Source organism: Mytilus edulis, chromosome 1 (genome assembly GCF_963676685.1).
Source record: "Mytilus edulis chromosome 1, xbMytEdul2.2, whole genome shotgun sequence".
In the NCBI taxonomy this organism is placed as follows: domain Eukaryota; kingdom Metazoa; phylum Mollusca; class Bivalvia; order Mytilida; family Mytilidae; genus Mytilus; species Mytilus edulis.
This window is the reverse complement of record NC_092344.1, coordinates 16,679,463-16,705,070: the sequence shown is the minus strand read 5'-3', so window position 1 is coordinate 16,705,070 and position 25,608 is coordinate 16,679,463. Positions and strand designations below refer to the sequence as shown.

Sequence of the window (25,608 nt, the reverse complement as noted above, 5' to 3'; positions counted from 1 at the left end):
ACACGTAACCTTCTTTCATATTTAGAATTAGTTTGTATTTCCTTGTTAGGTATACATTCAAAAAGAGAACATAACTTTCTAGTACAGGTATGAATAACTTATTGTAATCATAGCTACTGTAGAAAAAAAATATAATTCTGGTCATTTTTATTTTTAAATTATATCTTGAATTTTCTGCACTCCATGAAAAATAAGATAGTTGCGATGAGATCATGTGAATATTCAAAATGGCTGTTCTAGTCATTGATTTAGCAGTTGACATAGCCTAAAACAAAATTACTTTGCAGACACTGACACTAAATTTCCTTATTTTAGTTGGTATGTCTTGTAATGCTGTACTGCCCACTTTTATATTCCTATGTTAGTATTTAGCAAATACGTTAGTTTTGCTATACACCTGGATGGAATTATGTGTTTTATTTCCGTAAGAAAAACGAGAAAGAATATTTTAAGACAACATTTTTGTACGATGATGCCATCGAAAAAATAAGATTATTTACTGAATTCGAATACCATAATGTTTTAAATATGGACCTCAGCATACGCAATACAAGTAAAATAAAAAGAACAAAATATCTTGATTGTGAAAGGTATCAACAAGCGCTTTAAGATAAGGCGATCAATATCAGTTTCATACGATACATATATTTGTCTTTTTAAAGAACGATTTTTTTTTTCTTTTGTTGAAAATTTATTTTAAGATAGTTGTTGAAGTTTAAAAGTTTCTTTACATATAAATATTTTGTTGTAATAAATCAAACCCTAGGAGAAAAAATTATTTCTTTTACAGAAATTTCTCGGAAAAGATATTAATAATATTTTCAGAAAACAATGATAGATATTGTTAGAAAGTACTTTTTTTTCTAACATACCGATTAAATGATGCAAACCTTTACATCTCATATAGATACATCTATTAAAGTTTGATTTTTTTTTATCAACAAAACAAAAATAATGCAATATGTAGTGAATTTAATCCTTATATTTTAGATAGAAGATTACTGAATTCAATGAAACTTTGAACTTTGAGTTCCCGAATGTAAAGTTGAAGTCATCATTTTAAAATAAATAACTTAAATTAAGTTATGTAATTGAAACATCTAAAAGGGTTTCTAATTTGTGAATAAACTCATCGTCGAGACCAGGGTTGAAATTTAATATTTACGCAAAACGCGCTTTTCGACTACAAAAGACTCACCAGTGACGTTCGTATAAAACAATGTTAAAAAGGCCAAAGCACTCTTATATATAAAACCATCTGGGCCCGTATGCATAAAGCGACTTCAGTTAAGATTTGTTCCGAACGGACGGATTTTTCAACATGTCATACAATAAATTAGTATAACGATTGGATATCTTAACTTAAGTGATTTTATTCATAAGAACCCTAAAACCTAGGAGTGTGCTGAATCACGTTTTTTTTATTACGTCGGCACAGTGAATCATATAACATATACGACTAAGTCAAGAATGTAATTCCAAATCTGTTTCGTTTCTGGGGACTGATTATGAATAAATGTATATCTGGGTTTTGTTTGTTAAATTGCTTTGCCAACTTTGTTTAATGAATTTAATATACATGAGTTTACACAAATTACCATTGTTCTCATTTTCTTATTCTAATTGTTCTAATTGTGAATTATATGTGTGCCCTTAGCCGTATCAAAAGATATCTTTAATAGACCACTTTCGAGTTTGTTCGTCACGCGCGCCTTTATGACGTCATTTACCAGACAGAGGGAATCGCCTATATCACTGCACTATCAACGTTCATCAAGCGTCTTAAGTAGTGGTCGTCATTGTGCAGGATAAACTAGGAATAATATTTGTACCGTAGGTCCCTAATCACAATTCCCTTATGATAGCAGTGCTGAATATCAATTATAAGAATTTAATTTACCGAATAATTTGTGCCATATAGCATTACAATTTTTTCTACCAATCACGCAACAAAGGAACAGAAGTGTCGACGCCCCTTAACACACAAATGATGTTCACAAAAATCTAATTTTTGACGGATTTGCAACGAACTCGAAAGTTGTCTATTGTTGATTTTATATTTCATCAGAAATTAAAAAAAATTTAATCTGATATGTTTGGTATTCTTTGTCAGGATACCTATGTATGATACTTATGTAATCTTTCCCTTGCCAACTGCGATTCAATGGAAAATACAAATTGACAGTCTTTACATTGTGTTATGATCTAGCCTGGTTTATATTGGAAGATTTAATGAATTGTACTTTATGTGGAAAAGGTATGAGTTTAGATAAGCATTGCAGAGTCCATCGAGCAAGGAAATACTTTCATGCCATCATAAAACTTGCTTAAATTTTATCAATAGACCATTTTCATATTTCTAACCTTTGAAAACACAACAGAGAGAACTAAAGATTGAGCAACACGAACCCAACTAGGTGCTCCAGAACTCAAGGTAAGGAGTTCATGCTCCACTCATGTATGAATCGTCTCGCTGAGCATGTTAATGTCTGACATTAAGTTTAATTTGTATGATTAATTGACTTCCCAATTTTGTTAGTTTATCATAGAGTCTAATATTGGTGTACGTACTTTTTCCGAATGTCATAATCGATAATTTGAAACTGGATTCTATTATCGACAAGTGAAACATACTCTTCGACAAAGATGTTCCATACCGGTCAATCAAATTATATTTGCTTCCTTAAAGTTCAAACGTTCAAATGTCCTGCACCAAGTAAGGAATATGGCAGTTGTTTACAAATATTTCGTTTCTATGTATGTTGGCGTTTGTAATTTATTGCATTTCAGTGTTCCTGTTGTTCCTGTTGTTTTCTTCTTATAGTGGATGTATATCCTCGGTTTTAGTTTAGAGCCCTGATTTGTTTTCTCTCAAACGGTTTATCAGTTTTGAAAACCGTTATACTAATGTTGCCTTTATCTATTCAACCTTACAAATACATCTGTGTGAGCAATATTCTTCTATTTTATGACAAATGTATAACATGACATTCGTAAGAAATTTTAGCGCTTGATATCAAATATTTGATTTTTAAAGCTGTTAAACTGGTTATTCATTTGTAACGTCGAAATCACAATCACACAATTATATTTCTATTATACACTAAAAACGTGTAGGTGTGAGCCAACTTGTTATATATAGATAGATAGATATGTCATTGTTCCTAAAACTTTAAACATTTTATCTACCCACGCTTTTGTTTAGTATATATTTTATTTTATCATCAGGCTTAATTCTCGGAAAAGCAAGAGATTGTTTGAGTGCAGGTATTAGTAATTTTATATTTGTGTAGTTAAATACGCCAGGAAATATGTAATCTAGGTTCAATCCACTTGATCAAAACTTATTAATTGACATTGGTCCAGTTTTGGACGTTTGCAGGAAGTAATTTACACTGACAGTCCAGTACTTAAATCGTTAGATAATCAGCAGCTGAAGGTAAAAATCTTACATATCTAGATTATAAAAGTGTTTTTATGCCATTTATATTTTTTTAGTGAAGATCAATGGAAAGTATTCATTAAATCAAGGTTGATTTTTAAACTTTAATTAAAAAACATTATCCATGTAGAAGTTTTTTAAAGTTTTTTTATCAAGTCTATTTCTCGGAAAAGGTTTTCAGTGCAAACGTTAATAGTCAGTCATTTGTTTTTTTAATCCATGTACATATATACCATTGAAAAAGATATCTTTAAAAAAACTTGCTTTGGATACGAATTGAAATCTACGATTCATTTAGCATCATAATCATACTGATTACGGATATCTATTATTTTAAACATTTATCGGTAATAACATTTCATGTGTATTTTTTTTAAATGGTGTTGTTTTGTACTCTTTATGTGTGTTTATTATAACTAATTTATCGTGTACATGTATCATAACTCATAAGAAAAATATTGTCAAATATTTACACGCGTTATATAAGAATCGGATAGACATCCAATCTAAAAAAAAAAAAAGATGTCCGTTTTTAGGACTGAGCGAGACAAACACAGCTTTAAAAGGATACTTTCAACCATGTTCTTTATTGAATTAGGCTGTTAGTTTTCACTGGGCACTATCATTTAAACTGTCCGTCATGATATACAGTAACCATAATAAATTCTTCGCCATGAGAAGAAATGAAGCTACATTATCCCTTAACTTCACGTTCCTCTTTAAAGATGATGGTCTTTCACTAAATAATCCAAAGTTTGTTGACTATGTCAAACAAATGTAACCCATCAAACTTTTAACAAATAATACAACAAAAACAGAAAAGTGTGCGTAAAATATTGACATGAATGTAGGTAATTTGAACAAAAAATTGTTTCAGCTTCTAAATTGTTAATCTGCCATATCTATCTAGTAACAGTCCATCAGCGCATGTCCATGCAGTCTTAATACGTGATTCCATAGCTTGCGTGTCTAAAAATTATATGTATCAAATATTGATGAATTTGTTATTATGCAAAATCGGGTTCTATATACCTTTTTTGAAATTTTCCGTTTTTCTTCATGATTTCTATCATGATTGCCACTGCTTGTGGAGTTTTATTTCCCCGTGGATATCACCAGCCCAGTAGTCAGCACTTCTGTGCTGACATGAATTATCATTGTTGTAGTCATATTTATAAATTAACTATTTACAAAACTTTTGCATTTTTGAAATATTAAGGCTTCTTTACCTCATACATAGATTACCTTGGCTGTATTTGGCAAAACGTTTAAGAAATTTGGTCCTAAATGCTCTTCAACTACGTACTTCATTTGGCATTTTTAACTTTTGTGGATTCGATTTTACTGATGAGTCTTTTAACAAAATTTTGAATTTTTTGAAATACTAAGGCTTTTCTACCTCAGGAATAGATTATCCTAGCTGTATTTGGCAACACTTTTAGGAATTTTGGATCTCAATGCTCTTCAACTTCGTACTTTATTTGGCTTTTCTAAAACTGTTTTTGATTCGAGCGTCACTGATGAGTCTTTTGTAGACGAAACGCGCGTCTGGCGTATATATAAAATTTAGTCCTGGTATCTATGATGAGTTTATTGTAGACTACACGCGCATTTGGCGTAAGTACCAAATTTAATCCTGATATCTATGATGAGTTTACTTGATACAGGATTGCTATTTATTACGAAACTTTTAAACGAATGGTTCAAAGTAATGAAGTTGAAATAATGCCATCCAAAATAAAATTGACTGGACGCCATTACAAGTCGGTTTACTGCAATGGAATATTTGTTTCACAGTTGTTGACGGATATATATTAAAATGTCCCTAACCACAATTTCGCCCTCATTCCGTCAAATGTAAGCTTCCGAATTTGAATTAACACCTGAAATGTATTAACATGCGTAACACGGCGGATGCAGCATGTGGAACTGGATCTGCTTACCCGTCTGGAACACATGATACCAACCCAGGTTTTGTATTAGGTTGTGTTACTCAGCCATCAGCTCTGTATGGTTTTCTCAATGTAGTGCTCTGTATCTTCATATTTGTATTTGGTCGTTATCCATATTTGCCGTGCAATTGTCGGTTTGTTGTCGGTTCAATGATTGTGATTTTCACTTTGATATATTTTACCTCTCTCTTAAATATCGAGATTTTGTTCTGTGTTATGTCGGAGGATAATGCAATCAAATTCGACTGGAGAAGTATTTTAGATATATTTGCTTTCATGTCAGAATTCTTAAAGCATTTTATGAAGTGGTGCTTTTTTAAATATGTTTTAAAGATGCAATGCTTATAATGAGTTCATTATGATTATGCAGACAAAACTGTAAAATCGACCTTTGACATCGAAGTTCATTCATGAGAAAAACTCTAAAGATTTCTTAATTGTTACCAGCACTTAAAACATGTTATTTAGTTTCTCTATGTTGTTTTATATTGACCTTCCTCTTTTAATTCCGGTTAGTTGAATAACAAAATTCACATAAAATAACGAACAATACATTTCTGAATATAGTACAGGAAAATGGTCTACTTATGATTGTATTGTTATATATTTAATTTATGTACATGCATAACAATGTTCATATAGATTAAATAAATATTGAATCATAGTTTTCGGATAACTCTTTTGATTTTCTCCTGTTTTCTTTTAATTAACGCAACTGCAGGAAGAAATCTACATACGTCTGTGTGTTCACTAAAACTTGTTATGTTGTCAATGTCAATTTAGAAAAATAAATAAACTAAAAGTAAAAATTGTTGAAAAAATCAATAATAACTGCTGGATACAAATGTTTTCTTAAACAGGTCTTATATTTTTTTTGCTGAAGGTCTTTCGGTCGTTTATGGTGGATTTGGCATGCATAAATAAAACTTCAAAAATAAGAAAGCAATAAATGAGGTAGTAAAATTTGATATATGCCTTTTTTGTGCTTCTTTGTTCAATATTTGTTTGTTTTTATTGTGATTAAGATACTTGTGGAACTTTTACATCTTGTCACTATTGTTTATGATATTCTCGTATTCTTGTCTTTCATTTTTTCTAGTGTGCTTTGTTTGTATATTACTTCGATGCATATATGGTGGCTCTGTGCTTGTGCATCCCGTTGTGCTATTGGGAAACTTGTTTGTTGCTTATCATTCATTTTTGCTATGTGCTTTGTCTTTATTCCTTTTTATGTTTCTTTGTAACATATATGAATTGGTCCTGTACTTATACAGCCCGTCATTGTATTGTGTACTATAGTACATTTGTGTATTCTGGTCTTTAGTTTTTGCTTATATGCTTGTTTTATATGTTATTTTGTGCTTCTGTGTTACATGTTTATTTGGTGTTTTTTTAGTGATTATAACACAAAGTTGACTGCTGTATTTTTGACATTTTTACCTATTATGTCTGTTTGTTTTGTTCACGCATCGTTGTGAATATAATAGAATTTGATGGAACTGTCATACAAGTGAGAGTTTAAGCAAGCTATAAAACCAGGTTAAATCCACCATTTTCTACATGAGAAAAGCCAATACCAAGGCAGGTATATGACAGTTTTTATTCGTTCGTTTGATGTATTTGAGCTTTTGATTTTGTCATTTGATAAGGGACATTCCGTTTTGAATTTTCATCGGAGTTCCCTATATTTGTGATTTCACTTTTTTTTTTGCAACTGCAGCATTGTTTTTTTTTTATATAAATAGGCCTAATTTTAAACGTAATAATATTTATTCAAGAATTAAAGACTCTTTTTTATAACTGTATTGGTTTGTGAAAGCGTCGACCAAAGAAAATTTTTGTAACACTTCAGGGTATTGTTGTTTCGTTTTTTTTCCTTTTAGTTGATGTGTTTCCCTCGGTTATAGGTTGCACTTTGTAAATACAGCTGTTTCTCAAAACACACCTCTTTTGGGGAGTAATTGAATATTCATAGAAAAATAATTTTGTTTACATACTGGTTCCCAGTTATGCTCTCTGTGTTCCATATCACAAAGACAGAAATTGGGAATGTTACCAGTAAATAAACACGTGCATATTGTTTACATTGAAATCTGTGGTAACCTTTCATTCGAGGTGGGGGTAGTTAAGAAAATTAGTGTAAGTTTAAACTCTGAGAAGTTCAGGGCATATAAACGTTGAAAACATGCTGCACAGCCCTATATTTTGACCTTTGAAAAAAAATGTGGCGCATATGAACTTTCAATTCTAGGATAAGATTTTTTTCAAAACTTCATAGTAAAAGTGGTACAGTTTTAGCCGTAAAAGGAGTTCCTATGGGAAATTGCATTGTCAATATTTACAGAAATGCAACCTATAGTTTTTAACCCGGATTTGTTTTCTCTCAATCGATTGATGACTTTTGAACAGCGGTATACTACTGTGGCCTTTATTTGTATGTATATAGTTATCAAAGGTACCATGTTTATAATTAAGTTCGCCAGACGCGCGTTTCGTCTACACAAGACTCATCAGTGACGCTAATATCAAAATATTTATAAAGCCAAACAAGTACAAATTTGAAGAGCATTGATGATCCAAAATTCCAAAAAGTTGTGCCAAATACGGCTAAGGTAATCTATGCCTGGAATAAGAAAATCCTTAGTTTTTCGAAAAATTCAAAGTAGCGTGGAAGCTTTTCATACTTAACTATGTTCGCACGTTCAGCTCCTTTACACCCCTTTAAAACTATGAAAAGAAGGAGTCAATTCATATGAATTCATTTTTATGCAACATCCGTGAGTTAAACTAATCTTTTCTCTGTTTTTCTATCAAAATTTTAATATTGTTGAACGGATAGCCTTGCAGACATGTATGTTGCATTTCATACGTAAATACAATTAAACTTCAAGTAAAGAAATCGTATGAAACTTCTATATAATATAATTAGTATTGCATGACCCGATTTAGTAGTACAATTACTCTTACCCATTGAACAACTTTTCTGATATAATTTTATGATACACGTAAAAAAAGTAAAGTAATATAACCAGCTCTAAGTTAGTATTTTTTTTATCACAGAGAGAAAGAAGTAGGTTTTCTAATAACCTGTCAAGGGTATACACTGATATTTTTAATGTCTTTTACTTCTTCGTGTTAAACTGTTACCTTTTATCCATAATATTATCTTAAAGTTACCAATGTATATCTTTTCCTTGTACAGACAAATATTTGACCTTGATTTATTTTGAAATCGTTTAAAAAATAAATGTCCTTTTATCTACGCAAAGTCGGGTAACTATAAATATATTATTTCAATAAAGCACACCTAATATTATTAATAGATATTTGTATCAAAGTTTCTCGGAAACAGATATGAATCACATTCTCAGAAATCACTTCCCGTCAAACATTCTACCTTTATAAGAATACTAGTATCATTGTGTCAATCAGTAATTTGAAATACTTTATATTTATTGATTGCCTATTATATACTTTTCAGATATGGAAAATACAGACATGATGGACGCTGTACCTGATAAAAAGAAAATGCCGGTCATTACTAACTCGAAGGAATCAGACTGGTACAGCTAATGTTTATTTTCTTCTTCTTCTAATACAAAACAAGAAAATGTGGTATGATTGCCAACGAGACTCTAGAGACCAAATGACACAGACATTAACAGCAGCTATGGGTCACCGTACGGCACCAAACAATGAGCAAACCTTAAACCGCATAGTCAGCTATTAAAAGCCTAAAATGAACTCTTCCTCTCAAATGCATTTAACAATGAGCAAAGCCCATATCGGATAGTCAGCTATGAAAACCTTGCATGAATAAACCTTTTCCATCAAATGCATCAAACTTTTAAAAAATATTATTTTGAATGTCATGTTATGTTTTTTTAGATTATTATGAATAGTATTTATATTTTATGTGCACAAAACATTGTCTAACTGATTTGCGTTATTGTTGAAAATCATAATTTAAATGTATACCCAGATCTAAAGCATCAAAACATGCATACGTTCATTTTGGTTTGTTTCATTATTTCAACCATAGCACTTCGCAGAAATAATGTAACAAGAAAATAGTTGTTAATGTAATCAATTAACCAAACCCAATAGGACAACTTATATGAAGTCAAAACAAATTATTCATAACAAAACACAATGATAACACATCTGCAGATATATAATTATAAAGCCTTTGAACTTTGACAAGGAGTTATTTATTACAGTAACACAGGACAAGGAAAAATATCAACCGCACATTTGAACCAAGAGAGATATCAAATTAGTTGTGGAATAGCAGTTGTTATCAATAACACAGAATTTGATAGAAATTTGAATTTATCTGACCGTGTCGGAAGTGATGTGGATGCTGATTCTCTATTCAAAGGATTCCAGAAACTTGGTTTCAAGACTGAACGTTTGAATAATGCCAGTAAAAAGGACATGGAAAAGAAATTTGATGAGAGTAGGTATTAAAAAAAATGAAAATCCTGTGTGAAGAATACAATTTTTACTTATCTTTATATAAATAAAATGCATGCGACCAAACTCTTCCTGAGTGTTTTATATCTCACCTGTTCAAAAAGAAACAGTATTACGTGTGAATAAACAAACACATAATAGATACCAGGACTAAATTTAGTAAATACGCCAGACGGGCGTTTCGTCTACAAAAGACTCATCAGTGACGCTCGAATCCAAAAAAGTTAAAAAGGCCAAATAAAGTACGAAGTTGAAGAGCATCGAGGACCAAAATTCCGAAAACGTTTTGCCAAATACAGCTAAGGTAATCTATGCCTGAGGTAGAAAAGCCTTAGTATTTAAAAAAAAGTCATCCTTAACCCTTGATGTGACATGTGCCGTCAGAGTCAATTATCGATTCTGTATTTCAAAGGTACACAACCAAATCCTTTCAAAATTTATAGGAATATTAATGAGGGACGCTCGTATACTGAATTGTAGTCAGAAGGTAGAATATAAGTTATCTTGGTGTAATCCAGGGTGTACATAACAATTATTTTACTTATTTTTAAACAAGGTTGTAATAATTGAAAAATGGTAATGCAAAATTTCCAGATTAACATTGAATGGCGAACTTGCTGTGCATTATCCACTACTTTTTTTCTTTATTTTAGGGAAAATCAGAAATTTTTTGTGTTGTTGGGGGGAAAAAAAGATCCTCGAATTTGATTTTTGTTTTTTTAATTTAATTTAATCTTTTTTACATTTTTTTATTTATTTTTTTATTCGGCAAAATTTTTATTTTTTCAATTTTTTTGCAAAACTTCATTTATTCCCAGGTGAACAAGGGTGGGGTGTTATTTACACCGGGGTAATTAACCAATCAGATTGCAGTATTTTTGCTGCATAAGAAATAATGATGCGTATTGGTTCAATTTGTAAACTTTATTCGAAAATTTTATGTACTCCATCACAGTTCGTTGACTGTTATGCAATATCTGTTTAATAGATAACGAAAGATATATTCGGATTGTCGTATCCACAATCCTTTCCTCTGTTCCTCGAAATGTAACCTACCGAATCGAATTTATCACTGGGTGGCTCTAACATAAGCGATACGACGGCAGCTGAATCTGCTAGCCCTACCGGAGCTTGAGATCACCCGGTGTTAAGTGGGATTGATGCTGGTGTTTCTCTTTTGATCGTTTTTCAATTTTTGCCGTGGTATTGAAAATTTGTTTTTGACTTCTCGTTAGATATTGGCTGGTGATACAAACGTAGTCCATCAATAGAGGAGTCGACCACTCGGGTATTATCAACAAGAGTACCTACTTTATTGTTTTTGATGCACATTTCGACAATAAACGTCTTTTCAAACAAGATTGAAATATAATATTCAAACGTCTAATACATGATACAAACGTTCAACATCTTATAAAACCAAATACGTCCTAACCTTACTGCGAAACCAGACAAACATTTAATGTTATACATATTTATGTATGTAAGGAGGTGTAAATTCATCCAGCTGTATTGTATAGTAATAGAAAGTTAAAGTACTCTTTCTAGTCGCGACAGTTTGCTAGTAGGAATACTAATTTGGCAAGAAAAATAAGCTTATAAAAATCAATGGCTTTTCAATCTAAAAATATCCATAAATAATTTTCTGAAATTCTTTATAAATTTGAAAAAAAGCCTTTATTGACTTTTCATATTTGTAGTTAAAGAAGACAAGAAAAGTTTGCAGGAAACAGACTGTCTGATTGTTGCACTGATGACACATGGTAATGAAGAGGGCGTGTTTCTGACTGATACGTCTATTAAGATGACAACCTTTCTGTCGTACTTCAATGCAGAAAGTTGTAAAGAACTTCAAATGAAGCCTAAAATTTTCATAATACAGGTTAGATACTATAATTAGGGATTTTCCCTGTTAAAGTGAAAAAATATATAAAAATCTCAGTGCAGCTTTACACGTGCTATCTTTGATAAATTAGTTTTGTTTGTAGGAATTATGTCGTAAAATGTGTTTCAGCTTTGAAAACAAGTACGTTTCTAACTTATGATTTATGATGAGGCAGCCACCCTGTTGAATTTTTGACAAAATTTTAATTAATGACTTTTGTGTATTATCCATTTTTGGCATACTATTGGTATTATATATATTACGTTTTTTTATTTACCTCAGTAACACGACGGTTAACTAGCCATTTGTTTATCAGGATCTGTTTACCCTTCCGGAGCACATGATAGCAAACCTATTTTTTTTACGGGGTTTGTATTGCTCAGTATTAAGTTTTCAATGAAGTATTGTGTAATGATATTTGTCTATTTGTCGTTTTCTTTGCATTTTACCATGGCTTTGCCGGTTGTTTTTAACTAATGAGATTGAATGTCCCTTTAACATCTTTCACCTCTTTCGCCTCTTTTTCCACGCGATACAATCCAAGTGATACACGGTTCAGCATTACATATTTTCTGTTAGCTTGATTTGCTTAATTTTAATTGAAGCATTGAAAACGAAAAGGTTTTTTTTTTAATTCTGCTATGGCGATCTACATTTTGTTGGTCTCTCGAATGATTATAACATTTACTAAGGTAAAGTTTAGAGACAAGGATTGCATTAGTGGTACTTCAGAACATATATGCTGATTACTAGTTCTGTAAAAATGTGTGGTTTTTTTTTTAATTTTGATGCGTTCGAAACGTCTTGATTAAACTTTATTAGCTCAATGCCGAGTATTTGAAATGCAAGGATGCACAAATACTAACACGGATAGAGATCTATTTGACCAAAAAGTAGCTTTAAATAGGATCAGCCGAATACTATGGATTCATTTATTTTCGTGGATTATAGAAAACTTGCATGTTCGTGGACATTTAATTTCATGGTTTTGCCGATGTCTGCATACAAGCCTATAGAAAATTTGGTATTCGTTGGACATTTAATTTCGTGGTTCACCTGTACCCACGAAAGCCTCGAAAATTGGTATCCAATGAATAATAATGAATCCACAGTATGTAAAATTACTTCAGGAGAAAAGGTGGACTAAATATTATCAAAATTTGTCAAGTCAAGTTAAGAATTGAACGTGGGACAAATTTAAGAATCGCATTTATCGTTTCATTGGTAAAGCACTAACAACTGGCTATAATCCAAAACGCGAGACTCACGTTTTGTTTACAGAAAAATCATTAATTGAACTTGAATAAAAGCGGATTAAAATAGATATAACGAAGTTCCAGAGCACTACAATATTTCCAATGGTTGTGAAAATATAAGGATGTCTATGCCAAGAAAGACAGTTCATACATTTTGGTCAATGCTGATTTTTTTTATAAGAACTACTGCATACAGGTACATAATTTTAGTCATGCCAAGCAATGTATCAGCTGATTATGAGCAGTTTCTTTTAAAAATCAATTTTAATAAAATATCATATTAAAGAAAACTTGTGCAAATGTCTTATTTTAAAAAATTTAGTCGTATAAATTAATAAGCGAAATTCACATTTTTATAATATTCAAGTGTTACTGCATCACAAGGGTAAGAATCGATAAAACTGACAACAGCTGAACATTCACTGTCAAATCTAAAGTCTAAACGAAGGGAAAATAACCTGAAATACGGTTCTATATTTACCAATATATAGTACGTGTCAACTTCAATGAATCAATTGCGTCTTGTGTATATACAAAATTTAGTCCTGGTGTCTATGATGAGTTTATTTGATTCAAAATCGTTGATTTTTTAATTCCTGTCAAGTATATAAGTGAATTTACATCAGTACGATTTTAGGCCTGTAGAGGTACAGGTTTAGGAGGTGGTGTAGAAATGGAAGTTGTAAAAGATCCAAACCAAGCGGATGCTGGTGGTATTTATCACGATTATGACCAGACATATGGAGAACAAATCCGTATACCTAATGTTGCAGATTTCCTAGTAGTGTATTCTACTTCCTTTGGTAAGTGTAGCTAATCATTTGTTACAACATTTCAGCAATGAGTTACATAGCTGTCTGATGACTTTGTGAATTTTAACATTTTGAAAATATATATGTATGACTCTAAAGTGCGATGGTACTCTAAAGTACGATGGTCACGCTAAAGTGCGATGGTCTACGCTAAAGTACGATGGTGTCTCACGCTAAAGTGCGATGGTCTACGCTAAAGTACGATGGTGTCTCACGCTAAAGTGCGATGGTCTACGCTAAAGTACGATGGTGTCTCACGCTAAAGTGCGATGGTCTACGCTAAAGTACGATGGTGTCTCACGCTAAAGTGCGATGGTTGTTTGTTCGCTAAAGTATGATGGTGTATCACGCTAAAGTGCGATGGTCAAAGGGTAAGATTCGAAGTATTAAAACATCAAGGTTTAAATAAACTCATCATAAATACCAGGACTAAATTTTGTATATACGCCAGACGTGCGTTCGTCTACAAAAGACTCATCAGTGACGCTCGAATCCAAAAAGTTAAAAAGGCCAAATAAAGTACGAAGTTGAAGAGCAAAAAGTCTTTTTGCAAAAGCTACTATGCTAAGGTATAACATATGTGATAGGCTTTACAATTTACCGGTAGGCTGAAGTGATTGTTTCTAAATTAACAAGTCCGACCATGCAATAATTGCTATTAAGGTAATTTATGTTTTGCAAAATACTATTTTTCATATAAAATATTTTTTTAACAATTCGGAGCGTATTGTTTATTTGGATAATTGGTGTAGATTGCCGTTCATATTAATGTTACAACCTCCCTTACATTTGTCATTGAAAATTAAAAATACAAAATTCGTTCATTGTCGGAATAAGCAACATTTATTTGTGTAAGCTTAAATCTAAATGCGAGAGAAATGCAATGTTCGCCGAGCTTTCTCCTTTTTTCGTAACGAGTACAAATACATGTTTTATTTTCCTACAATGTACAGTACGAACTAATGTCTTAGCAGACAATTTATAATTCACGCATGAAAACATGTATCTTTATTTTACCGACGTTACCTTTCATTAAAATCGACGGCATTTTAACGGGTATCACAAAGTAAACTGCCACATAAACAATGATTCGAATTTATCCGTTCGCTTCAAATAGAAGCAGGATAAGTATGCGTATACTGTTTTGTATTTATATAGTAAAATGGTCGACTGTAGGATACAAGTCCTTTTTCCAGCACTCGAAAAAAAATAAACAAAAAATTGTTAATCAAATATTCCTAATATATTTTCCAGTATGTTCATTTTTAGTTTGTATAAACAACTGTTAACGTCATTATCGAAGTACGTTTCTAACGTCTATTTTTTCCCGGACCATTGAACTTTAGCGTATGGAACCACGTACTTTAGCGTAGACCATCACACTTTAGCGTGACCATCGTACTTTAGCGTCCCCATCGCACTTAAGAGTCCTACATATATATGAACTGAAATAATCAATAAATCATAGATAATATCAAATTGTTTTTGTACGATGTTGTTGGAATTTCAATGCTTCCCATTTATGATTAGGGATCATTATTTATACAAAACTTTAAGATAGTTTAATTGTTTCTTTCTAGTAAAAAGTAAAATCACAAAATTACTGAACTTAGAGAAAGATCAATTGGGAAAGTCCATAATCACATGGCAAAATCAAATAAAATATCAGCAGTAACCCCATTTTCTTTTCCACAGGTTATACAGCTTTCCGAACCACAGAGAGTGGATCCCCTTTTGTACATCACTTGTCAAAAGAGCTCATGAACATTTCAAAAGATGACAATTTCTTCCAAGTCTTGACCAGAGTTAACAAAAAAGTCGGAATGGAATATAGACCAAGTCATAAAACCAGTGAAATTGTTACTCAAATGCCTTGTTTCAGTTCGCATCTAACAAAGGAACTATATTTTAACTTGGAAGGTAAGAAAATCCGGTGACCTCCTGAATGTGTAGCTAAGGCTTTAGTGCCTAACAAGATTTTGTGAGGTAGATGAATCCGGCCATAAAATGATCTAATTGACTTTCAATTTGCCAAAATAGGCAGATCGGTATTCATAAAAAGCGGTTTAATAAGGATTAATAGGAACGATAACGTGAAATCAGACTGGATATCGCAATGTTCTGCAAAGACGAAAACGTTAATATTGCGGGCAAAATGATATGAATTAAATTTGTGTCAGTATAACCATTATAGATTTGCAAAGGAATAAAGTTGATCATTTTTGTTTTAAAAACAGCTTTGTAAAGTTTAAGGTGATTTCAATAAAGGTATGTATCAAAGTCCCGAGAGATCATTACATCAATCTAAACGTTGATCGCAGAGAGCACTTTCATTTAACGTTACATGTAGTTTAATTTTTTATTTACACTTTAAGGAATGGCAGATGGAAGTAAACTAGATGTAAATGACAAAGGCACATCAACAACCTCGTCAATTACTAAGGAGACAGAACGGTAACTATATTATACTGATAAAGCGGTTAACATTTGCATACAATCTACCTTGTCAAGTTGGATGATGCAAACTCATCTCAAATATGTGCATCAAAACGATGGTCGATACATGCTCATTTGCATTCAGTTATTGTACAGATAGAGGTTTTGATAAGGACAATAACTAATCAAAATAAAAACAAATAAATTGATGTTCAAAGTATCACGTATTTTGTTCTATAATATTATGTAATAATTCTTTTACCAGTATTTTGACAATGTTTTCTGTTAAAGTAATACAGGACAAGGTATCATAAACAAAAGCCATTTGGATCAAAAGAGTTATACTGTAAGAACTGGGAGAGTAGTCGTGATCAATAACACAGAATTTGAAGCCGGATTAGGATTATCTGATCGTATAGGAAGTGACGGGGATGCTGCATCTCTACTGCAAAGATTCAGTGAACTTCTTTTCGAAAGTGACCTTTTGTCTGATGCCACTTTAAATGACTTGGAAGAGAAGTTTCAAGAAAGTAAGATTTAAAATATTTGTATCTTTTGTATATTTATCAGTATTATAACCTTCATCTGGATGCATGGAATGCGTGTGTCCAACATTATTGTCATAGATTTCAGCACTACTAACTTATAAGACCTATAATGTGGTTTTTTTTTATTACTACTATTGATTTCGAAAAAACTCATCACAGTGACCAGAATTAAAATTTTAGATTTGCACCAGACGCATGTTTCGTTTATAAAAGACTCATCAGTGACGCCCGATTAAAAAAAATGTTAAAAAAGGCCATATAAAGTACGAAAAAGGTTACGATATTAAAAAGATAATAATTTCGAAAGAAAATGATTTAAAATAATCAATCGTAAACTTTATCGGACAGTTCTTACCTCAATCTTTTCAATCATTTTTTGTTTGTAATCAATTACCATGTTCTGCTGAAAAACAATTATATGTTTAACTTTTAAGTTAAAGATGACAAGGCGGAATTACAAAAAACAGACTGCCTGATTGTGGCTGTGTTGTCACATGGTGACGAAGACAGTGTGTACATGACGGATAAACCTGTAAAGATTAAGGCAGTGATGGATTCTTTCAATGCACAGAACTGCCCAGAACTTAGTCAACAGCCCAAAATTTTTATTTTCCAGGTAAGAAAAACTACTTTAATCTTGATATTATTCAATTGACGCTATTAAGATGATGTTTTCCCATTAAATAATTCAGAATTAGGTGACTATGCTGAACGCATCTATCCAATCGGACTTGAGATGAAGGATACAACATTTATAGTTAAGACTGCCTAATATCTTGACTTACATCTAGAAAGGAGTAGGTTCAGTAAGACCCCTTTTTGGCCCCAAAATATAGCAGTTTTAGAAAATTGTGAAAATGTAATCTTTAAGCTATATTTTGGAAAGTAAAATGCTTCTGCTACATAAATATGAGCTGTTTTTGACAATACAATGCACAAATATCGCTTTCTAGCATCATTAAGTCGTGTTAAATTACTGAAATCTTAAACATTTTAGCATTTTGGTTAAATTTTAGACGGTTTTCGTCTTTTGAAAGTTGTATTTGATGATAATACAAAACATATATAAAGGTTGAGGATGAACACGGATGCGGCCACTTTCATTTTTGACAAAAACCATCTGAAAAGTGACGTTTTTTGGCATATTTGATAGATTTTTCATATTTAAGCTTGAATCAGAGGGTTTTTAATGACTAAATCAGTTAAAATCTTTCAGATAAATTAATCGAATCAATTAAAATAGACACTTAAGTGTTTAAAAAGTGTCCAAAAACTTTCGTTAGATGAACCTGAAATTTGAGGCCAAAATCGGCCCTTAACGGACCTACTCCTTTGCAATGAAAGTCGGTTAAAAACAAACGACAAAAGAGCTGATTTCAGCTTCCGAATTGTGAACGTTCAATTTCTAAGTAGCAACATTTAAGCTTTGAAAACGTTATTCTTGTATTTGATGTAATTGGCTTTGAAGTAGCTATCCAAAGACCGGTAATCGTACGTTGTGACTTTTGTCTTTATGTTGTCAACTAATATTTGATATATTTTTACGGATCATTTTAGTTATGCCTTTTGAAACCGAAACCTAGTTCAGTGGTTGTGTATGGTTCAAGTCTGTCGTATTTGTTTTCCGTGATTGTTGTTATTTTGGTACGGTTGACTAGTGTCGCTTCCATTCAATTTATTTGAAATTTGGTGGATAGATGTCTTATTGGAATCATACCACATCTCCTTTTTTTAATATATCCATACGTCATTTATGTACCAACACAATTGATTTTCTTGACTTAATAACAATGATATAATTATTGATTCAGTGTTCAAGAGGACCAGCCTTAAGAGGTAGTGCTAACTTTAAAGTAGGAGCAGAGAAGAAAGAAAATTCTATTCCTTATGGTTTAGAAACAGTCCGTATTCCCAATGAAGCAGATTTCCTTGCAGTTTATTCTACGTCATTAGGTTTGTATTTCTATATATTTTGTGCTTACTATATATTCTTTATCGATTAAAGAAATATTTCATTCTCCTCAATTGAATATTGTACATGTATACATGAATGCTCAATGTCCAACTCTTTTCTACAGTGGTGAAATTGATATTTATCTATACATTTAAGTTTATTATTCAGTGATGAACTACACAGGACTCGTAAGTGGCGCTCAAATCATAAGAATGAATGAGATTCTTTTTAAACAAAATTCTATTAAAAGTCCTAAGAAATTTCAAATACCATTTCCATATTAATTCATATATAATATTAATTTTCCAAAACAAAATGAACTGCATTAATTTCACAATAGATTATTGTTTTTCGAGATAAAACAAACTAACCCAAAGCACAATGCGTAAATTCACCCATTCGATACGTCTTGGCTATAGCTTTAAGTATTACTTCAAATTAATTTTGCTCTTTTCCGCGGATTCGTGAATAAAGTGAAAACAGTACTCAAATATTAACTCAAACATGTTTTCCAACAGGTGACAAATCATATGGTAATACAGAAGGATCATCACCATTTGTAAGTCAACTGATGAAAGAGCTACAGAACATGAAGAAAGAGGATGATATTTACACAGTTTTGACCAAAGTGAATAACAAAGTTATGAGATTTGAGCCTGGCAATACAAATAGTAAAGATATTAGGCAAATGCCATATTTTGTATCCCACCTTACGAAAGATCTGTATCTGAAACAGAAGGACTAGATGCTTGATGAACTTCCTCAAGGACTAAATAGGGTGTTTCACAATACATTAAAGATCAATCAACCATCTAAGAACAGTCTGTATATAGAAATATAGAGGTTTTGTTTAATTTACTTTAATATGTTAACAAGAATGTAAAATATTTAAAACATTTGAAAAGATACAGAATAAGCTGACCTCTGAAACTCTTATGTTGAATAGTGCTATGCAAATTTCTCAACCTAATGTGAACTATATATAATTATCATTTCTCAAATTAATGTGTAACAAATATTATTATATTACAAGGTTTGGTGTAAATCTTCCCAAAAAGAACATTGTATATAGAAAATGAACATTCTTTACAAGAATGTTTTATAGTTCGAACATTAACTACAGTCTTTCGTGTTGGTTTATTGTTGTTAATTGTTTTGTTTGTTGTTATTATTTACGATGTTAAATGAGAAATTGGTATGATACTGGTTTCAATGAGAATGACAGACTTTCATCAGTTACACAGGACATAAAAAGTATATTAAATAGTCAAAATAACAATTCATCTAATTCAAAAAAAATATGAATTTTGTATTGAAACACGTAAAACTTACTTAACAGTATTTTTAAATTTATTTAATCTATTTATTATTATGATAGAGATAAAAATTTGAAGAAAAAACATGTTAAACTTTATACATTACAAATATCTTTAAATCATTGTTTGAACTACAGTCTTTTCAATTATATGTAAACTTATTATATATACTTGAAATTATATAAAATCATCATAGATTACAGAATAAAAAATGTATATTTACGTTTATATTGCTTTAAAATTTAATGTCGTGAATGCTTTCTAAAATAAAGATAAAATAATGGCCTATATTTTCCGTCTTCCTTGATAGTAAAAAATATAGCATTTTCGATGGACTTAAATGTTTTCCACTTTAAAAAAATATAGTTCATAAGGTACAAATACCTTGTTGATAATGATAAATATTCCGTATCAACTTCACAAAAAATACACCGTTGGCGGATCCAGGGGGGGGGGGGGGTCTGGGGTTTGGAACCCTCCCTTTTTTTTAAAGCGAATCAATGCATTTGAATGGGGACATATAGCTGGAACCCCCCCTTTGTCTTGGGTTGGGAACCCCCTCTTTTAAAAATGGCTGGATCCGCCCCTGTACACGATGGTTTTGAAGTAAAGATTGTTGGTACTGACATTGTTTATCATCTTAATAGACGTTATATTTACAAGAAATCTACCCGAAAATATGTGTTTAATTATAACCAATTGTGTAAAGATGTAAATATCACTGAAAATACACCTATGTCGTGTAATTGCAGTAATTCAGAATACACCTATGGACCAATTTCCCATGTTATAACAGGAGACCTTAACGTCGTTCGCGACCGAGAGTTAAAATCATTCCTCAGTAAAGGACCTAAATATCGTCCCCCGTCAACTATTAACTGGAATGAGTGTCGTAATATCATCAACGACTCACTCCGCGCCTACTGTTTGAAATGGGTAAAACGGGAAAAAGCTGACAAAAAATCTTTGGACTCTTTTTTTAATTCAGTAATGAAGATAGTTGATATTCGAATACAACATTTTAAAGAACATTTTACCCTCAACAAAAACTATAAAAACCCTATTTCGCGTATCAAAAATAAACTAACAGAACTAGCCAAGGAATTTGTTTTTGTCCCGGCTGATAAAGCTGCTAATAATATCATTATTGTTTGACGTAAATTTTATATAGAGGTTCTGCAAAAGGAAATCACGAATTCACCAACATTCCAACTGACTTCATTTTCAGAAAACGACATCTGTCACAAACATAAACTTTTAGCTACTTCTTTACAAGCAGAACCAAACACAATGAAAGTCCCAACTATGTACTGGCTTCCGAAGCTGCACAAAAAACCTTACAAATATAGATTTATTTCATCTTCCAGCCATTGTTCAACTACTAAATTGTCTGTTTTACTTACTAGTACACTTGGTACAATAAAAAACCTGATAATGAATTGTTCAAATAAGGCCTTTGAAAATAGTGGAATTAATTACTTTTGGAGTGTCAAAAACTCGTTGGAAGTACTTGATAAATTGCATGCATATATTGGTGATTTTGAATCTGTTCAAAGTTTTGATTTTTCTACCCTATATACCACTTTGCCTCATATTCTTATTAAGAAAAAATTCACATCCCTAATTAACTGGGCATTTAAAAAGTCGGAATGCGAGTACATATGTTCAAACTCTTTTAGATCATTTTTAGTAGCAATAAACAAAAGAACTATGTCAATTGGACATGCTTTGATACTATTTATGCACTTGAATTTTTACTTGATAACATTTTTGTTCGCTTTGGAGATTCCGTATATCGTCAAGTTATTGGAATTCCAATGGGGACTAACTGTGCACCACTTATTGCGGACCTGTTTTTGTATTGTTATGAGTTACAATTTATGACTAAAATTAGCAAAGACCCATCAAAACAACATTTGATACAAAAATTTAACAATACTTTTAGATATTTGGATGATATATTGGCTCTAAATAATGACGACTTCAGTATGTATACTAAAGAAATTTATCCTGTAGAACTTACTTTAAATAAAGCTAATGCTAACAATGACCACTGCCCTTTCCTCGATCTTGATATCTATATCATAAACGGGAAGCTTAATACAAAAATTTATGATAAAAGAGATGATTTTTCATTTCCTATTGTTAATTATCCATTTTTAGATGGTGACGTTCCCTTGTCACCATCTTATGGTGTTTATATATCTCAACTTGTACGATTCGCTCGTGTATGTAACAATGTATTAGATTTTAGCGAGAGAAATTTATGTATTACTGAAAAATTATTACACCAGGGTTTTCGATATCACAAACTGGTCAAAACATTTACTAAATTTTATCACCGGTATAAGGAAATAATTCGTAAATATAACTCAACATGCAGACATCTTATACGTTCAGGTATTTCACATCCAAAATTTTATGGAAATATTCTTTATAAAGCACAAAAATGTCAGTATTCTCCTCAGAAACTAACAAAACCTTTAAATAGACTTATTAAAAGGGGATACAGTTACGATACTGTTGTCAGGTCATTAAAGATTGCATATTTTGGCTTTAACATTGATTCACTGATAGGGTCTTTGCATCGGAACTAAACACATTTATTTCTAAAAAAACAGTTGTTGGCATGACACGGGTTATGTTCTTCTCATATATTTTATGATAGTATGATACTAAACCCCTAACGGGAGGGATTGTACCTGATATTCATATGATGAAGACATAATCTTTCAATCAGTTTAATTGAGGTCTGGAGCTGGCATGTCAGTTAACTGCTAGTAGTCTGTTGTTATTTATGTATTATTGTCATTTTATTTATTTTCTTTTGTTACATCTTTTGACATCAGACTCGGACTTCTCTTGAACTGAATTTTAATGTGCGTATTGTTATTCTTTTACTTTTCTACATTGGCTAGAGGTATAGGGGGAGGGTTGAGATCTCATAAACATGTTTAACCCCGCCGCAATTTTGCGCCTGTCCCAAGTCAGGAGCCTCTGGCCTTTGTTAGTCTTGTATGATTTTAAATTTTAGTTTCTTGTGTATAATTCGGAGTTTAGTATGACGTCCATTATCACTGTACTATTATGCATATTTTAGGGGCCAGCTGCAGGACACCTACGGGTGCGGGAATTCTCGCTACATTGAAGACCCATTGGTTGCCTTCGGCTGTTGTTTGCTCTATGGTCGGGTGGTTGTCGCTTTGACATATTCACCATTTCCTTTCTCAATTTTATTTGCGGATCGGATTTATAAGGACCGAATGTGTAGATAGATGTATGCTATATATATTATCAGTAGAAGCAATAGACTTTCCCCGCGAAACAGGGCACTTTTAATGCAATAGTAAGTATACAAAAACCACCAAAAATATTGCTCAGGGAATACTCTACACACTGTTGCATTTGAAATAGCTATGTTGTTGTCGTTTTTGTTATGCATGATTACAACTTTATATCCGCAACTGTTGCCTTGCCGGCTTAAATAGATTGTGATTTTTTTAACAATTTCTTCTCGCCTGCTACACTTTGCATTTGTATTCATAACAATCAATTAAATAGATTTGCGGTCGCAGTGAGAGATCAGGGGCCGTACCGGGGGTTGGAACACCCATTTTCTTACCGATCAATGCCTTTGAATAGGTACATATTGTCGCCCCGTTTTATTTGGGATTGGAATCTCCTTTTGAAAATACTGCCTCGACCCCTGCGTCGGCAGTGCACTGTATATTACAATTCCATAAAAATAGAACAGGGGTTAAAGCTTATGTTTCGAGCATACCACTCACACCCTTGTTCATGGGGATAATTATCGACATCGACATCGCGAAAAAAAACACGTCCACACTTAATGATTCCGTAGATCTATATTATAATAATTGCATAAAAGAAAAAACAACTTTACTACATTTTTGGTTGTGTATTTGAGTAAACATATTCTTACATTTCAACTGACTCTGGCGAACAGTATAACATATATTTCCCACATAGTAAAGTTCGTTGATGATTGTTTTTCGGGGTTTTTTCTGTCTCGAATAGTTGTGATTTTTTTCTATTGAAACCAAACAAATACAAAAAAGTGTTTGCCCTATTCAGGAAAAATAAAAGATTCCAAAATTATATCGAACAGCAAGTGAAATTTCATGAAGAATAAATAACTTAAAAACACCCGTCCGCTGTATTTCCTCATCGAGAGAGAGAGAGAGAGAAAGTAAGACTTAGCATAAACATGCTAACGTGCTCGTTGGTTGATTTCACCTTTCCTAACACAAATTATTGCTGACTTCTTTTTCAGCAACTGTCCCAATCTAGCTACTGCAACGACAATTGCGATATTTTGTGCGTCTCATGGTTTGTTTTTTTAAATAATGTTAGTTCATTCTATCATACGTCTTACAATTACAGCATTTTTAACCTGGATAACACCGTATACAATAATTAATGTTAACACATTGCTGTAACTATATTAGAAGAAAATCATTGTTCAACTACAGAAAATCAGCACTATCGTTACATTGTTTTGGATCGACGGTTTCTTTTTACACTTTGAGAAAGCTCAAGATTTAAATGTTACCTGAAAGTGTAGTTGTAATCCTAATCGTAGGTGTATGAAAGTTTCCGCAAATGTCTAATAAGATGTTGTAGTATTATTTTATTTGTCTGTTTGAATATATAGTTATCAAAGGTACCAGGATTACTTTTAGTGTAAAGTCTAGTATTGGTGATATCCATTTGACGTTACTAGGTACTTATTGTGTTATTGTGCTATTGTAAATTGTGTATTCTTGTCTTTTATATTGTGTTTGTGTGGTTAGTGTATATATATCTTTGTTACACATTTGTTTTTATTTTAGTGATTAAGATCATAACACAATTTAGACTGTTGTACCCTTATTTTGACCTTTTTACCTATTATGTCTGTTCACACATCGTAGTCAATATACTGGAATTTTATGTCATACAAGTGAGAGGTTTAGCTAGTTATTAAACAAGGTTAGCCCTTTTCTACGTAAGATACTGGCTTTACCAAGTCAGGAATATGACAGATGCTATAATCACTTTTCTAAAAGGTTTGGTTTAATAAATTTGATACCAATGAAGAAAAGAAAAGTTCATTGAACAGCAATATCATTTATTAGTACTACCAATTGGAGTAATTAAATTTCATCAAATCTTATGGTTGTACACCATCTGCATGGGGTTACATTTCGCTACTCACGTCTAAAAAAAACATCTGTTATTTTACCTAGTTCTATTTTACAGGTTTACCTACATTTCATTCTGAAGGCCTGCCACTTCCTGATTCACTGCTTTCTAATATATTTCATATCCATGCATATAATTTCATTTTCTGTTACGAATCAATTAATAGGACGCTGCAAAAACTAGAGAAAGAAAGACAAAATCCAGCATTTAACAATATGACGTGTTTATTACAAGCAATAATAATGTACTGTGAAGTCCAAATGATTATCCAGTTGATAAGTTTATTATTGCCAATGAATATATTGGGATCGCCAGTTTGATAAATT

At 31.9% G+C, this 25,608-nt stretch overlaps 2 protein-coding genes across 4 annotated transcripts in view; both read left to right on the top strand.

Annotated features, from left to right (window-relative positions):
- Nucleotides 1-25,249, top strand: part of LOC139525068 (caspase-3-like) — a 108,335-nt gene extending 83,086 nt beyond the window's left edge. Inside the window, exon 7 of the transcript XR_011664880.1 lies at nt 25,123-25,249. The gene's annotated coding sequence lies outside the window, so the exon portion shown is untranslated. The remainder of the gene's footprint in view (nt 1-25,122) is intronic.
- LOC139525049 (uncharacterized) lies at nt 24-20,363 on the top strand. 3 transcript variants are annotated; one of them, XM_071320242.1, is made up of 12 exons: nt 24-87; nt 3,229-3,267; nt 8,876-8,957; nt 9,615-9,853; nt 11,571-11,752; nt 13,649-13,814; nt 15,519-15,743; nt 16,199-16,277; nt 16,551-16,789; nt 17,242-17,423; nt 18,619-18,760; nt 19,280-20,363. In XM_071320242.1, the coding sequence occupies exons 3-12, from the start codon at nt 8,878-8,880 to the stop codon at nt 19,504-19,506; spliced, it is 1,761 nt and encodes a 586-aa protein (XP_071176343.1). In that variant the 5' UTR covers nt 24-87; nt 3,229-3,267; nt 8,876-8,877; the 3' UTR covers nt 19,507-20,363. The 3 variants fall into 3 exon arrangements, with proteins under 3 accessions (XP_071176343.1, XP_071176331.1, XP_071176338.1); XM_071320230.1 differs by lacking the exon at nt 24-87 and having other exon boundaries at nt 2,139-3,439; XM_071320237.1 differs by lacking the exon at nt 24-87 and having other exon boundaries at nt 3,181-3,267.
- Nucleotides 25,250-25,608: the final 359 nt, after the last annotated feature.

Bases quoted from the DNA above. Each gene is read 5' to 3' on its own strand.
- LOC139525049 (XM_071320242.1), top strand. From the start codon at position 8,878: ATGGAAAATACAGACATGATGGACGCTGTACCTGATAAAAAGAAAATG. The intron at 16,278-16,550 runs GTAACTATATTA...TTTCTGTTAAAG, and splicing joins ATTACTAAGGAGACAGAACG to TAATACAGGACAAGGTATCA. The intron at 17,424-18,618 runs GTAAGAAAAACT...TTATTGATTCAG, and splicing joins CCAAAATTTTTATTTTCCAG to TGTTCAAGAGGACCAGCCTT.